The sequence below is a fragment of the Osmia bicornis genome, chromosome 14, assembly GCF_907164935.1.
Source record: "Osmia bicornis bicornis chromosome 14, iOsmBic2.1, whole genome shotgun sequence".
Taxonomy (NCBI): Eukaryota; Metazoa; Arthropoda; class Insecta; order Hymenoptera; family Megachilidae; genus Osmia; species Osmia bicornis.
This window is the reverse complement of record NC_060229.1, coordinates 2,921,368-2,936,426: the sequence shown is the minus strand read 5'-3', so window position 1 is coordinate 2,936,426 and position 15,059 is coordinate 2,921,368. Positions and strand designations below refer to the sequence as shown.

Genomic DNA, 15,059 nt, shown 5'->3' with positions numbered 1-15,059 from the left:
TTATTTCCAAGAGCGTCCGGCAACGTTTCAATTAAAAAGCAGCCAAGAATTCCGTGTATCTTGTTCGACAACCGTGTACGATCGTGTACCGATGTACGAAAATATTCGATCAATGAACAGATCGTTGATACAAGATTCTCGGATTCATGCTCGTCGCACGTGTTGCACAGTTCACGCACACGTGTTCCAGGATTGAATGAACGACAAGGGCTCCTCTTTTCGTGGCTGCTTCCTGTTCCGGTGCTCGACGACAGGTCAGGTGTCGCTGATCTTAATCCCGATTGATGCCTGGGTGGTAACAGGATGCGATCTTCGTCTCGAGGCACAAAAGTATCTAAAAATTTACGAGGACAATGGATCAAACGATTTCCACTGGCACGCATTATCCGTGATAACTGTTTATAAAGAAATATCTCCGGACGATCTCTCGATCCGAAATCTACAAAAACAGGTTAGTCGCACGGCATTGGACGAGATGGATCGTTCTTCCCAGGCGATCCACTTTCTTTGTACGACCGGGTCATAGATCACACCACCGAAATTCCTCTTCAGCGTCTAATGACCGCGAAGAGCCGCGGAGGAACGTGCTCGCTGGACGGATAAACACGACGACAGGTTTCATTGTGCCGTGGTGGAAGTATTATTTCGTGTCTCGAACAAAGCTGTCCAGGTGAATCTATAAAATACGATCGGAGATGGAAAAAAAGAAGGGAAAAAAGAAGCTCGAATGATCACGAACACAGGGAAGCCAGAAAGAACGAGAACAGCTCCTTTTTCTTACCTTCGGGGAACAGCTGAGAATCTTCGGATATTTTGAAGGATTTTAATTTTTAACTACTTACAAATCAATTTTGTCGTATTTCTCAAATTTTTCACCACGATGCCCCCCTATTTATAGACATCGTTTTCGATAGGAATTCGAGGCGTCGATATAAATTGATTATCCATAGATATACCGTGATGTATCGTGACGGGGTCTGGTTCGTGACAGGTGGGAGGACCGATTTCGAATTCCTCTTCTTGTCTCCGTGATATCTACGCGCACACAGCCACGTTCGCGAGCGTGTACGAGACGGAGATGGAGGAAGCAAGAGGAAAGGAGAAGGTGGTCCGACGAAAAGTCGCCCACGACAGATAGGGAACAGATCTCCGATTCGATTTGGAACGCCACGAATCCGGTCGACCGTGTATGTACGACAATGTGAAACGTTTCGTGGCCGACCTGGTAAGTTTCGTTGTTTCATTGACACGCGAGAGATACACGACCCCCGTAGGAATACCATTGGCCGGGCAAAGGAAAAAGCTACGGTGTACCCGGCCGTCTAGGACCGTTAGGATCTTCCATCGGGACAATTAATAACTGACAACAGATTCTTTTTTGTCATTTACATGAGGTAATTAATTTCTCGTCATATCCTCTAATGACCCATTGATTCGGTGCCCCTTCGAAGGGCTGCCTAATTTCGTGCTGCTCGACTCGCGGTGCCACTTTATCATACGCGCGCGACGACACTGCCGGGTCGAAGAGGTCGGAAAACGATTATTGCGCGATCCGAGACATCGATCCATCGGCAGGATTTATGATCGTCCAGCTGCTGATCCTCCGTTGCCTCTTCTTGTACGAGATTCGTTCGTGAATGGACTTTTCGGAAATTTTGGATATTTCAGGTCGACAATTTTAAATCTCTTAATCAACAAAATTGATTAATAGCGATATGATTTTTTGTAACACCTTCCGTGGGCGCATCGACCCACGGCGGTTCTTCCTTCCTCTCCTCCTCCACCCTTCAGCGTTCAACCGCCTAGACGGCCTCCTTTCTCCTCTTTTCTTTCATCCACCCCCACGAAGCAGCGTAATAGCTCACTTCGTTCACTGTTACTGTTATGCAAGGTATAATAGGGTAATAATGGCACGGTCTGGCCACTCTCGGTCGGTAACGCAGGGTGGAGCCAGTCACGATCAGAAAACTGACGTAAGCATCTCGTTCGTTCCTCTTCTTCTTCTCGTCGTGATCGCTCGTTGCGGGGTTCTGGTCGACTTCCGCGCTGATTACCTGGAAATTGTTGATAACAATTCTAGACATACAATAGAAACTATTGCAATTTGAAAAATTCATTTTCTTTGGATCAAAGACATAAGCCGAGGGTGGAAACTACCCTCGAATTCAGACTTCGTTAAATGTCTCCGTTATTCGTGTATGCAAAGAATTTTGTTTATGCTACATTATGAAGTAACCTAGCCTCGATTTAGAAAGCGATTTTTGACAGGTCCGATATTATCGTGGCGGCGAGTCAGGTGTCGCAAGTCGGACCTGCCTATGGCGACGTCCGTGTCTCTAACCCGGGATAAATAATCTGCATTTCGTTGTTTTCAGTCGACTGCGTAATCCAGCCGGCTCTGTAACGGCAATTTAAAATGGGCGTAAACTGCTACTTCGGTCGACGGATAATTTCCAAACGCTGCGGTCGTTCCGTTCGGTAATATCGCGGGTGGGGTCGGTCACGAATCTTCGTTGACGCAAGACAAGCATTTTCGAAATTGATTCGTCCCATCGATTTCAATTGCCGTTCAAATTTCTTTGTGAAACGTAAACAGCTTGCCGCACTCAAACGAATGAGTCGCGCTTATGCAAACCGTATGTAAATATTCTTTTCCCGGTAATGGAAGCAACCGCGACCGTCAGGCTTGCGAAACAAAGAATATTCCGACGAACGCATCGGTGACAACGGCTTCACGGTCACGGTGCACTTAATTAAATAAGTTTAATTAAGACGAGTGTACATTGTGCCCCATGACTCGTCAGCTATTCAACCGTCAGGCCATAAGGTGCGCGCGACAAAACGCGTCCTCCTCGCGGACGCCTGCTGTCGCTCGAATCTGGCACGATCGCTTTATTACCTTCGAGCAGGATCGATTTCGTTCTTTTGTCGATCCCGCGGGACTAATGGTTCCGTTCCGATATTGGTAGGATCGTTTCGAGCACTCTCGTCGCGGGTATTTTTGAAGGTGGGTGGCTCGACGATGATTCGACGATCTTCCACGGTCAAACACTCGACCGTTTCCGCCGACATACGGCGATCTTTCTAACTCTCCTCTGTTTTCTCAAACAACTCTTATCGATCCTTCATTCTGGATCTTTCTTTTCTTCCCTTGCTTGCACAAGATTTGTACGTTTGTAACCCGATTCATGAATGCCTTCGACAAACTCGCCGCTGTTTTCTTAAATGCGCCTTTCGATTCCTCGATGGAATATTCATAGCTATTTCTACATATGTAGCTCTCTATAATCCTCCAACGAGACGAGTCAATAGACGTAAACAAATTCGCGTGCGCGAGACAGGGCCGGCGCACATTTGTTTTCAGTTCTTCAGACGCTTCGGTCGAGGTATGTGTGCTGTGACTCCGTCGAACACCCGAATTAGTGCACATTTAGTGACTCGTCTCGTTGGACATCTTCGAATTACCCAGAGACAAATTGTGAAAAGTGCTGTGAAATTCAATAACGTGCTACCGAAACGTCCAATCGATTCTCGGATCAATAAACCCCGGATCGGAACACGGTTCGACGTGGACGTTCGTTCTGTAAATACCCGCGGTAACTACCGTTGCTGTGGCAAGAGGGAATTACACGGAGGCCCGAATAAGGAGACCTTTAGAGGCGAGCACGTCGATCCAGGGATACCTTCTCTACGCCTTCGAAATAGCTCTATCGAGCTGCGATCGAAGGTCGTGCGGGTCGTAACCCTTTACGGAGGACTGGATTGAACCCGGTGGCTACCAGGTGATCGACCACGCCTCATCACTTTGCTCGCTACCGAGGCAAACCAGGCTGCCGATACCAGACTCGGATAAAGGAAGAACCGAGTGCGAGCCGGTGGTGCCTGGTTATGATCGTCATTATCATCATCATCATCATCGTCCTCGTCGTTGTACTTCGAACTCAAGCCGGTCATTCAAGGTCAGTGTACACTAAGCTCTCGTACGATGATGATCACCCTTTCTCGCGTTGCTATCTCTTCTTCCTTTGTTTTGTTGCAAAGTGCAGCTTCAGGGATGCTTTTCGAGGTGAACGCTGCTATGCAGCATCGATCGCGGATGAATGATTTGAAAATTTGTTGCTACCTTTGCTTGAACTGTGAACCATAATGCGAACGAGCGTTACTTGTGGTTTTAGAATCGTTTAAGGGGTGCTTTTTTCCCTTCGAGTGGTTAGTAATTCTATGCGAGAAAGTGTTGCTTGGATTTTTATAATTTCATTCGTCAAGGTTTCTGGATGCCTTTTGAAACTCGTAATGACAGTTTACTATAAATCGTGCTCTTAACAATTATATGAAAAAGGTAACGAGGTACGACGATAATTGCCAATGTATCCCGAGGCCGCGAATAAAAGGCTTGTCACGTAATCTTAACTGGAGATTTTTGTCCGATGCTTACCCTTAAAGTACACACGTTACGATACACCCTGTACATTACATTTCATGCAGCAGGTAACAGGAGAATGCATCGTGAACGGATCTCGATGTGCATTTATCGCGAGGCTCTTTTTCTCTCTCTCTATCTCTCTCTTGGTCTTTCTGTCTGGTCGGAACAGTTTCGCAAGCGAGGCTCGCGATCACGGGAGGTTTCACCGCGTTTTTCCAATTACAGAACTCGAAACCCGTGTCCAGAGTGTCGATAGAGTGCCGCTTATCAGCCGGATTGCCGTGTTACCTACCGCTTCGTAACGATTCTTCTCGGGCTTGTCCGGAACGATCTCTCGTAAATTCGACCGGCACGGAGAAAGTCCGGTTTCTCGCGCGATTATGCAGCCACCATGATATCGAATTTCTGACATTTATCGTTCAACGGTTAGGCACAATTAACTCGTCCTAATTAACTATTTTTTCCCGACGCGCTGTTCACCCAGTCTCATTCTTTAATTAGGGTGCATTTACCTGTTATTGATAGTATACGCTTTACTACTTGGTATTTCTTTTTTGGTAAAGGAGTAAGAAATATAATATAATGCGTTCCTTAACCCTCGGACGTCCTAAATAAATTTCTATAATTTAATAAGAATGTAGGTACTCGAGCAGATAAATTAATTTGTCAAAAATTAAAACGGCAACAGAATTGGTCTCCATGAACAAATGCAAATAAATAAAATTACTATCAAGATAATTTCCCTGATCAGGAGAAAAATAAATCCGTGATTTCCTTTACCCGATCCCGATGGAAATTGTACGCGAGAGCCGGAGGTTGAACCACCGTAGATGAAGCTATTCTCTCGTTATTTATACGAACCCCGTGGAAAGTAATGAGGAAACCATTCGTTAAACGTCCGCGTCTCGCCTGCCCGGACCGGCGGATTACGATCTCGAGAGGATTCCGGCAGCCATGCCGTGTACGTACACGCGCGATAAATTCTCGCCCCAGCCTCGCCATTACCCGGTATTACGAAATAATTATTGCCGCTCGTATAAAACCGCGAGCAAGAGACAAAGAGGACGTTATAGGTGGACACTTAGGAACTATTATCTCGCCTGATTTGCGAGGAATCGGCGGTTAGGTGGGCGATCTCGACGCCCGACGCGCATTCGTTCGGTAGTTTCTTGTTTCCAGTAAAATTTCAGAAAATCTACGAACGATAATTTAATGCTTCCTGCGCGGACGACAAAACGTTACGTTGTCGAAGAATTTTTTAAAAAATCACGAAACATTGCCGTGTTTCTTCCGCGCCTCGGCCCCACAGGGCAGACACGCGTAATGCAGTAACGACATTGATGATATAATCTCCCTTACTCGCATTGCTCTGCACGCTAAGAGGGCCAACACACGCGTACATTTGCGAATGTATGCGTGGCCAGTCTCGCGCGTGCCTTGGCTCACGGATGAGCTACCGGCCCAAGCTGCCGCGTACTCCATTTATCCGTCTCCCTTCGAAGGGCCCAAGGGAACCGTGGCATGAAACGAGAAACTAATCTTCGCCGTGTAGCCTCATGAACCGTCGGACACGATCGTTTTATTCGGCACGCTTTCGCTTCTTTCGCTACCGTATCGCTCCGCTTTGCAAACGTTTAAGGTTTTGCTCCATTTTTTTCCTCCCATCTCGCGATCGGTAATTGCCGGTTACGGATCGGCCAGGCGCGGTTGTCCTACTTAACGGCATCACGCAACGCGTTTAATCGATGGGCATTACGGATTATTGATCTCTATATTTGTTACAGAGTCGCCTGGTGTTAATTGCGTTCATTTTCGCGCCGGCTGCTCGGCTTTCTTGCTTAGATGATTGATTGCTGTTCGCGCTGGATAAATTCATGATAAATTCATCTTATGAAATGTATTAATGGAAAATAGACTGTTTACGATAATCAGTGCGGTTCGGAAAGGTACACAGGTAACGTGCGTGAATATTAGCGGTGTCAGTGGCCCCCCACGCGTACGTTCTACACCTGCTACACTTCGTGACCGAGGTGGGCCAAGGTCCGGTGACCTCACTTCCTTCCTACTCACCTAGGCCCCCAAGTCGCTTGGTTCAGCATCGATTAAGTCCCGGTTGTCCGTCACCTGCGAATCGCCGGCTACTTCCTTGCAGCCCTTTTATTATTTTTTTTTACATAGTTCCAGCCCCTGCGTGCGTTTCTTATCGGGCTGCACCCATGGCCACGTCACGGTTCAGCGGTTCACGGCACTTACAGAACAGGTGACACGTCGTGGTTTCGCTGCTCCGGAAACGGATGCGTGGATAATCTACGTCACTGGGCGCTTCGTGGTTAAGGGCGAGTGTCGCTTGAATGAAATTTGTCTATTAACAATTTAAATTATTCGAACCTTGCTGAAAACCTGTCTCCTCTGAATGTATAAAGCAACGATTCGTAATCAAGCGCGAATCAGCATGAAATATCGCGATCCCTGACGCGTGCATAAGCGAAGGAGCCTGAAACCGTGGCAGGTTGCGGTTACCTTAGGTTACCAGTTTTTATGCCGAATATGTGGGCCATGCACCTGCCGCGTGCAACACAGCACGGCGAAGCTCGCAGTCTGCGGAAGCCGGGACGATGGTGCTCGGGTTTCATGGATCTGGTTTTTAGCGGGTCGTGCTTCCTTCACGACTATTCCAGCTCGAGAAAACATGAAAACAGGGTCGGACACGCGGGTCCTCGGTGATGACGGGGCGTGAGAGGGAGAGAGAGAAAAGCAAAATCGCGAGGACGCGAAAAGAGGAGCGATCGAATTGACGCAGCTGCAGGCCGTGGAATCTTTACGACGGCGCGTTAAACCGCTCAATTAAAAGGACGTCGGACACGAATACGTGGAATGAAGAGAGTTCTCCTCTCTCGTCGCTCTCGTGGATCCGTTTGCAAACGCCACGGGAACGAGAGAGCCGAACGATCGTAACTTACATGCTTATTTCTGCGAGTACATCTTCGTACAAAGGGGAGTAGGTACGCGCGTTACCTGTCCCGAATATTACCCGCGATATAGGGGACGTTAAGATGGTACTTTACGAGTTGCCGAAACGGAAATCTTTCTTATTAACGGCCATTTTATTCTTGGTAGACGGTAAATCAGTGGGAAGCCCCTCGGCGCGCCGTGGCTCGTGCATCGATCGTTTCCAGGAAAACTGCTTCGCCGACGGACATTTTTCATCCCGGTTTATGCTTCGACTTCGCGGCCCGTTCGTTAATAATTACAAAAATCCTCCGTCCACCGCGTACCAGCCTATCGATGGTAATTAAATTTAACGAGTTATCCGCGGCGCACGGTAACGAGGACGAATTTCCTGAATTACGACGAGGACGATTACCCTCTTCAACGTTCGACTTTAAATATATGAAATCTCTGGAAACGTTTTATCGCGGTGTAAATCAGTTGCCACGGTTCCAAAGGGGACATCGGACTTCCGTAAACGCCCTCACATTTTCGTAGCTACAGGCTGTTGCAGATTCGAACGAATTTTCATTTTTGATATTTCAATAAACCATAGCTGATTAGCAATTAGATTTTGTTTCAAGAATCGAAAAGAGCCTCGTCAAAATTCTTCCACTTTTTATGAAGCACCCTGTATTTCTGCATCCGCGACGAAAGTGTCTCGCTCCACCTACCCGCGTCAACCCTCCTCAACCTCTGGCGAGCCTCGTAATTTCCCGGTTACGTAGAGGTCGCCCGGCCGTCCGCTTTCCAACATCTTTCATCCGTGCGGACCACGCGTAATGGCCAACTTGACGACAAATTACATCGGCGTGGTACATCGTACGCCCCGGTGTTCCCGAGCGTATCGGGGATACGATACGGCCGTCCTCTCGCTTCCGGGACGAGACAGGGGACCTCGCGTCCTCGCCCCGAATCTCACCCGCATCTCGGCCGAGAAGCGTAAAAACGAGCACGACGATCATTTAGAGAGAAAGAGAGAGAGAGACCTTTCCTCTCGACCCCGGTCGCACTTTCTTTCGCTGTTGGCGCCAGGCGTAGGCGCCGTTCCTGCGATCCACGTATACACACGCGTGCCATGCGACTGTTCGAAAGGTGGAGGAGGAGGAGGAGGCTGGATAATTCGGAGAGATCGACGCGGATGGAGGAGGATCGATATTACTTGTGTCACGGGGACCGGTACCGCTACGCGACCGAAATCCACCGCGAAGGTCGCTGTTGTGAAGAAAGAAATAGTAAAAGTGCTGATAACACGATTCGATCGTAAGTGTGATTAATGATTTAGATCATTCTTCGTAGATGCAGATTTTTCAGAATTTTATTTCCAATGAAATAGGGAAGGTTTATATTAGGGGTGGACTTTGATTTAATTTTTAACTATTTCCAGCATTTTACTTAATCATTTGTATGTTAAATTAAATTTAATAAATATCCCAGAATTTCTCCCTAGATTCCATAGAATTCCCAAAATTCTATTTTGAAACAGAGCTAACCAAGAAGAGAAGATGGTTCCTGTTCGGTCATCGCAATCACCAACCACACTGCTATCATTCCGCCGATCGCGGTCAATAAAAACGCACCAGATCCGCCAAGATATTTTCTCGTTTCTTGTCGGAAAGCGCATCCCCTTCGTTTAACGCGAATAGACGTCGGCATCAGCGTGTAATTTCTCTCCGGCCGGCGGTTCTTTGGCCGGTGGAAACAAGCCGATATATCCAGTTTACCTTACGGAGAATCGGTCGCGCGATCTGTGACGCGAGTGGCGCCACAATCACCTCCCGAGAGATTTATGGACCGAACGGGCAGCGAGGCCGTGTCGTCGGATACCCCCGTACGATTTTGGTGAAACGTGTGCTGGAGATCGATGTACGTCCTGGATTTCAAGGAAAGAGAATCCGTGGCGAGCTCGTGAACCAGCGACGGAAAACCTCCGACGACAGATCGGCCGAAAGATCTCGTGAAAGTCGTCCCCCTATCGAGGCGATCTCACTTTCATGATTCGAATGTAAACAGAGCTTTTTGGAACGACCGGTTCGGACGTTGTCGAAACAATTTCGATAAACGATTTATTTTTTTGAAAAAAAAGGTCCTTTATAAACCACGAGAAAATATTTAGGCAGCTTTCAAAAATATCTTTATCTTCAAGATTTATTTTTATTATTAGCTTCTCTAGATCCCACAGTTTGCACCCTTCGATTCCGTGCAACAAGCAAATGGGCGGAACGGGTCTATCGAGCCCCCGTCATAACGACTCGATAGGAATTCGCGATAGAAACAATTTATTATCAGTCTGATAAGCGGGTCGTTACACTTCCTACCTGCAGTTAATGGCACTCGTTGGACGTGGAACAATGGCGAGAGTCCATCGGGAGGCTCGTGGGTGAAGGTAAGCTGACAGGTAGTCGCAACATTCCCATCGTGCCTCGGACAAAACTCACCTGCTACCGGTTTAGCCTCGGCCTGTCGCCATATGCCAGGCTCCCAATCCCGGCTTTCCCAAGCCATAGCCGACCCATGGGGGTGTCGTATCCGCGAGTGTTTGCCAAACATGTGGATCGACGATTCCAACCGGTCATTGTCGTCACGGCGAACGTTTATGGCAAGGAAGTGGTCGAGGTGTGTTACCCATATGGACAGGAACGTTTTCGAATACTACGTAGACGTTTTGAAAGGCTTGTTCCAGCTTATGGAATTAGAGGAACAACGATTATATTATCGTACTGGTATTTTGCCTTCGGAAAATTAGCAAAGAATTTACGTTCCAACAGAGAATAAATGAGTTTATTGCCGGGGATATTGAGGATCGTAAAACTGTATCCTTTTATAATGAAGCGAAATTAACAGTGAAAATTATTGGGGGTGCGGTCGTACCACCTTGTGTGACTTTGTCCTCTGTTCCTTCAATAATTTTTATTTTTTATGACACCAACGATCGATTTTATTAACGAGCAAATTCATATACAGCTGTTTAGCAGATTTTTAACTATCATACATATTAGAAAACAATTTTCTTCTATTTTCCAGAAATGCATTCAAAAAATAATAGAAGAAAACCTACAAATTTCAAAAGAAAAACATTCCTTCCTCTAATTTCTTCATTCTAAATTGAAACAGACTTGATATTAAACAGTACAATAATTACCACTTGTTGCCAAAATTTCAAGGACCTAGGGGACACGACGGGGTACCATAGGGTTAAGAGACTATGAAAAAAAAAAAAGTCGGAAACATTTGGTGACCATAGAACTGTCCTTCTCGTTGGGAACAATCGGGAAGGGAAAATACCCAAGCAGGTCATAATTGACGGGCCACCATAAGGTGCAAACTTTCCCTGAAAGCACGTTTAGGTTGTAACACGTGGGTCGACTTTGCTGGTGGCGCATTCAAGTGCCTTTACAGGATAACTGGTGGTGTATTTCATTCGGGGTTGGCCGTTGCTGGTGGCCGTACTGTCCGTTAATCCCTCATTACACCCGTAATCACGGGGAAAACCGAATTACGAACCAGGAACGGAGGATCCATGGTCAACCTGGATTTTCCCGAACGATCGACCATTGGGGTCACAATTTTAACAAAGCGCTTCTTTCAATGTGTTAAATTTAAAAAAGAAAAAATAAATATCCTACATTTTTTTATTGCCATTTTCCAAATAATATAAAACAATCTATCGAATTATTTCCAGCTACCAAAGGTCCGTTCGAATAATGTAGTAAACACGACACAGAATGAAAATAAAAAATCATTGTCAAATGTAGTGGGACTTTCACGGTAAGGAAACGGCACCGATTCTCGAGGCCTCGAAATCGTCCGTGCGAGACGGGTGGCTTTAAACGCATTTTAATTCAATCGTTTGGCCGCGAGCCGCGCAGGGTCACGGCACAGGGTCAATCGTATGCTAATTGCCAGCCAAAAGACGAGCTCGCGCGACTCGTAGCAGGAAGAAAAGCATCGAACAACGTACTCTGCGTGGAGGACGCCAGTCGATCGAGGTGTAGCCGCGGCTCGAGGTCTTTGAACCTACGCCGTTGGCCCCGTAATGCACCGTTGTCGTTGAATTGTTCTGCATAAATTGATGATGAACGAATGCCACGACGTGCGAATGCACGCATCGTGGGACGAAGACGAATCGTCCTCGCGATGCTTCGAGCCCCCGGGGGCCACGCCTCCACTCCACGTTAATTATCACCGATTCGAGATCCGAACACCTTCGAACCTTTCGATCGAACCGTTCGATTTATAACCGTGAACGGAGAACCAGATCTGTTAATAGTATTATAAATATGCGGAGGATTTTTGTAATCACCTTAAACCTTAATTTCATTTTTATTGGAAGAAAGTTTAAAAATTTCGCTTAAGTATCACTTGTATATTAAATTAGAAGCTCTAACGAGTATCTTAAAATTGTTTCAGATTTCTTCAAAGTTCAGAAGACCCAGATTGCCATGTTTGGAAAGGTACATTGTCAACGGAGGATTAAAAGATACGATTCGTTTAAAATTCATATTAATCAGAGATACCAGAATGTTTATTCCGGCGGTGCCTCGGTGTTCAACGATGAAAAATGAAAGAAAAGAAAAGGAGAGAAGAGGCATTCGGGTATCCTCGAATAATATCGAAACAAGGTGGACGTGTACACGCGCGAGGCCGGTTATAACCACGCCGTTATCCACCTCCTCGATTTTTTTCTCCATCGAGTTTGTAGCTCTCGACATGTGCAGCACGATCACCTTCCGCGCGTCCTTGGTGGTACGTGCCCGAACACAAATCCTGCACCGAGTCCCGGAGGCTGGCCGTCACATGTTTTCGGGCCCTTACCTGTTTGCCTGTAATACCTGCGACACACATGGCGCGCACACTGTCGAATCCTCGAAGCGTGAGTACACGTTACGTTCCTGCACCTGCATTAATGAACCAGACGAACATTAATAAAGCGGAGCCGCACGTGGATCGCACATGCTCCTCGCCAACTAAACAGGCGCATCGGTTCCAGAAGGAATTTCATAAAAATCTATCGTTTCTAAATTTTTTCAATTATTTTGTAAAAGGCAATCGATTCGTTTGTAAAACTTCATAAATCATTTTCTCTTTCAGGAAAGAGAAGTAACGTTATCTTGAAATCTGAACAGAGAGCGACGTTTACATTCGTTAACTGATAACATTACTCTCGTGAAAGTGGACAGTTAAGGAAGAAAGAGCGCGCACCGTTGATACCGTTACAATCGGCAATATTCAGAGATCCATAAACACGAGTTACGATATCGAGATCCCACAATGGTTCCGAGTTTCCTTCTTTTACGGCTCATTTCACCCGTCATTTAATGCGAACTTTCTACCGGCAGATTGCTTGCATTCGTCTGACTCACGCGTAAATGAGCGGATCTCTGACTTATTGCTCGTCGATCGTGGCAATTATCAATCAACACCGTGCTTCTTCGTTGTCGGTTAAAAATACGATGGAAAAAGACGTGGACACGAAATCGCCTCCGGTTCCCACCTGTGTGCACGAGTGGTGACACACACGGTTGGGAACCGGTACGAAGTTTACGCTTTCGGACACGTTCTCCGCGTCGCGAAATCGCGGACTCGGCGGTTCGTGGAAGCCGGCCGATTCCGAATGCGCATCGACCCGATGTATTGACTCAGGAAATGAGGTCACCCCGTGATTTCATTGCACCGCGATGGTGCATCGGTCGCTGATAGCGAATGCAGACGTGAGCCGCGGCTGCTCGCCGCGTTTAAATTCCGCGTACGCTCCTCTCCGTGCTGCGAACGTTGACGCATTCGAACACGTGTTCCCGCTACTCGACAAGCGTATTCGGTTGCAGATATAGAGTATTCCTAAGTGGAGCAAGGATATTCAAACGAGGAATAGTGTCATTTTTTAAATGCAACCTTAAAATGAGTGGACATTTTCATTTTTCTCAGAATCTAGATATGTATTTTAGCAATTTTCGAAAAGTCTTTGACTATAGGAGCACCCTAAATTTTCATTCGATCAGTCGAATAATTACTGAGAGAAAGGGACATAAATTACAATTTTGATAATTGGATTTTATTCAACAGTAGCAATCACGAAACAGCGTCTAACTCTCCCTAACAATTCTCAGCATCACGGAGCCGGGCTCCATCGCGTTCCACAATCACGTCTTATTCTCCTCTCATCAGGACGAGCGTGCGCGGAGCGAAACGCGGCAATTACGCAGCCGCGAGGATTTACGGCCTCGCGAATCGGCCTTTTACGAGAATAATAAAATCAGTCCCATCATAATTCAAGCAGTCCGCGTCTCTATTCGATCTATCGATCGGCCCGCAGATCGATATCTCGAAGCGAAGATATCCCACGGTGTGAACATTCGCGGTTCGACGACGGGCCCACTTTATCGGACGGGTCTGAGCACTAAAATTCCCTCTCGGTATCGCTTTAAAGCTCACCTGGACGCGAGGTCCCTTGTCGTTATCGACACCGGCGAGTGCCGCGGCCTCTCCGTGATAATATTATTCAAATATCTTAATAGCCGGTGCCCGAGGCGCGAGGATGCAAGGTTCAACCGGCCGGAGCTGTTTCGACTCTCGGGCCGATTGTAACGCGCTCGTAAGCACGTACTTTATAAACCGTGAATCGCGAGTGGCTAGGCTCGTGAACCATCCGAAGAGAATCGACGAAGCCGCGTTTCCATGTCGCGTTCGGGAGGCGCGTTCCTTGGAAGCCGTTAAGGACTCCTCTGGAGAGAGACCGAGAAAGGGAGAGTCCTGTTTCTAGAAACTCTGCTTAATGTAGACATTGTTTGAGACTTGGTACCGGGGACCGTAGGTGCTCAACCTTCCTTAAAATTATTAATTTCATTGAGATCCCTGTCATGGCAGTATTTATAACGCATAGCTTTCTTGAGCACGGAACCCACAATTCACCGGTTTCGTAACTAAAGATTGTTTTCCACCTCGTCCACGGAGACTAATGAGATGCAACATCGTTAAAACGAACAGCTTAAGCGGACAGACGTACACGAGTTTTCTCTAATATTCGATCCTCGGTGAAAAATTACTTGGGATCCCTCATTTAGCGACTAGAACCTCGCTAGTCTTCTTTGAAAAATTACCTCGGAATTTCTTGTTAGATAATCAAAATTAATATCTCTGTGCTCGTTTGTATTCCACGCTTCGTTACAAAAATTTAATTTCATCATTTTTAAGAATAGGTTGAATTTATCACAACGTTTACTTGCAATTTTATGCTGAAATTGGCGAGGAAGCGAAGGTGAGCACCTCTGATTCCGCGGTGAATCGAGCGAGAGCGTGCACGCGGGTGGGCCCAATGGGCCACGAGTCCCACGCGGGTCCGCGTTCCCCGCACCACACACGCACCGGCATTAACACCTGACCTTACGCTATCTACGGAGTGTAGATTCATTATCGGGCATAAATTACGCCGGAAAAACCTCGGGGAACTCGATACGCTGCCAGCTCTCGGTTTCGCGTTTTATTGGGAGTCCGACTTCTTGTTCGGTCCCCGAGCACTCGCTATTAGACGCGACTCGATGCCTCGTATCGTTGGGATTCTTCTCCTTTCTCGCCGTCCAATATGTTTATTGTTATAGGATTGTTTGCCGGAAAAATTGCAACGCGCGCCGAAGATACCGAATCGGTTGAA

General features: G+C 46.9%; 1 protein-coding gene across 1 annotated transcript in view; it reads left to right on the top strand.

Annotated features, from left to right (window-relative positions):
• The window catches only part of LOC123988450, a 168,967-nt gene extending 155,404 nt beyond the window's left edge, over positions 1–13,563 (top strand). The window contains exons 3-4 of the mRNA XM_046288606.1: positions 11,822–12,284; positions 12,503–13,563. Coding sequence (XP_046144562.1) covers positions 11,822–12,284; positions 12,503–12,564 — 525 coding nt within the window. The 3' untranslated portion in view covers positions 12,565–13,563. The remainder of the gene's footprint in view (positions 1–11,821; positions 12,285–12,502) is intronic.
• Positions 13,564–15,059: the final 1,496 nt, after the last annotated feature.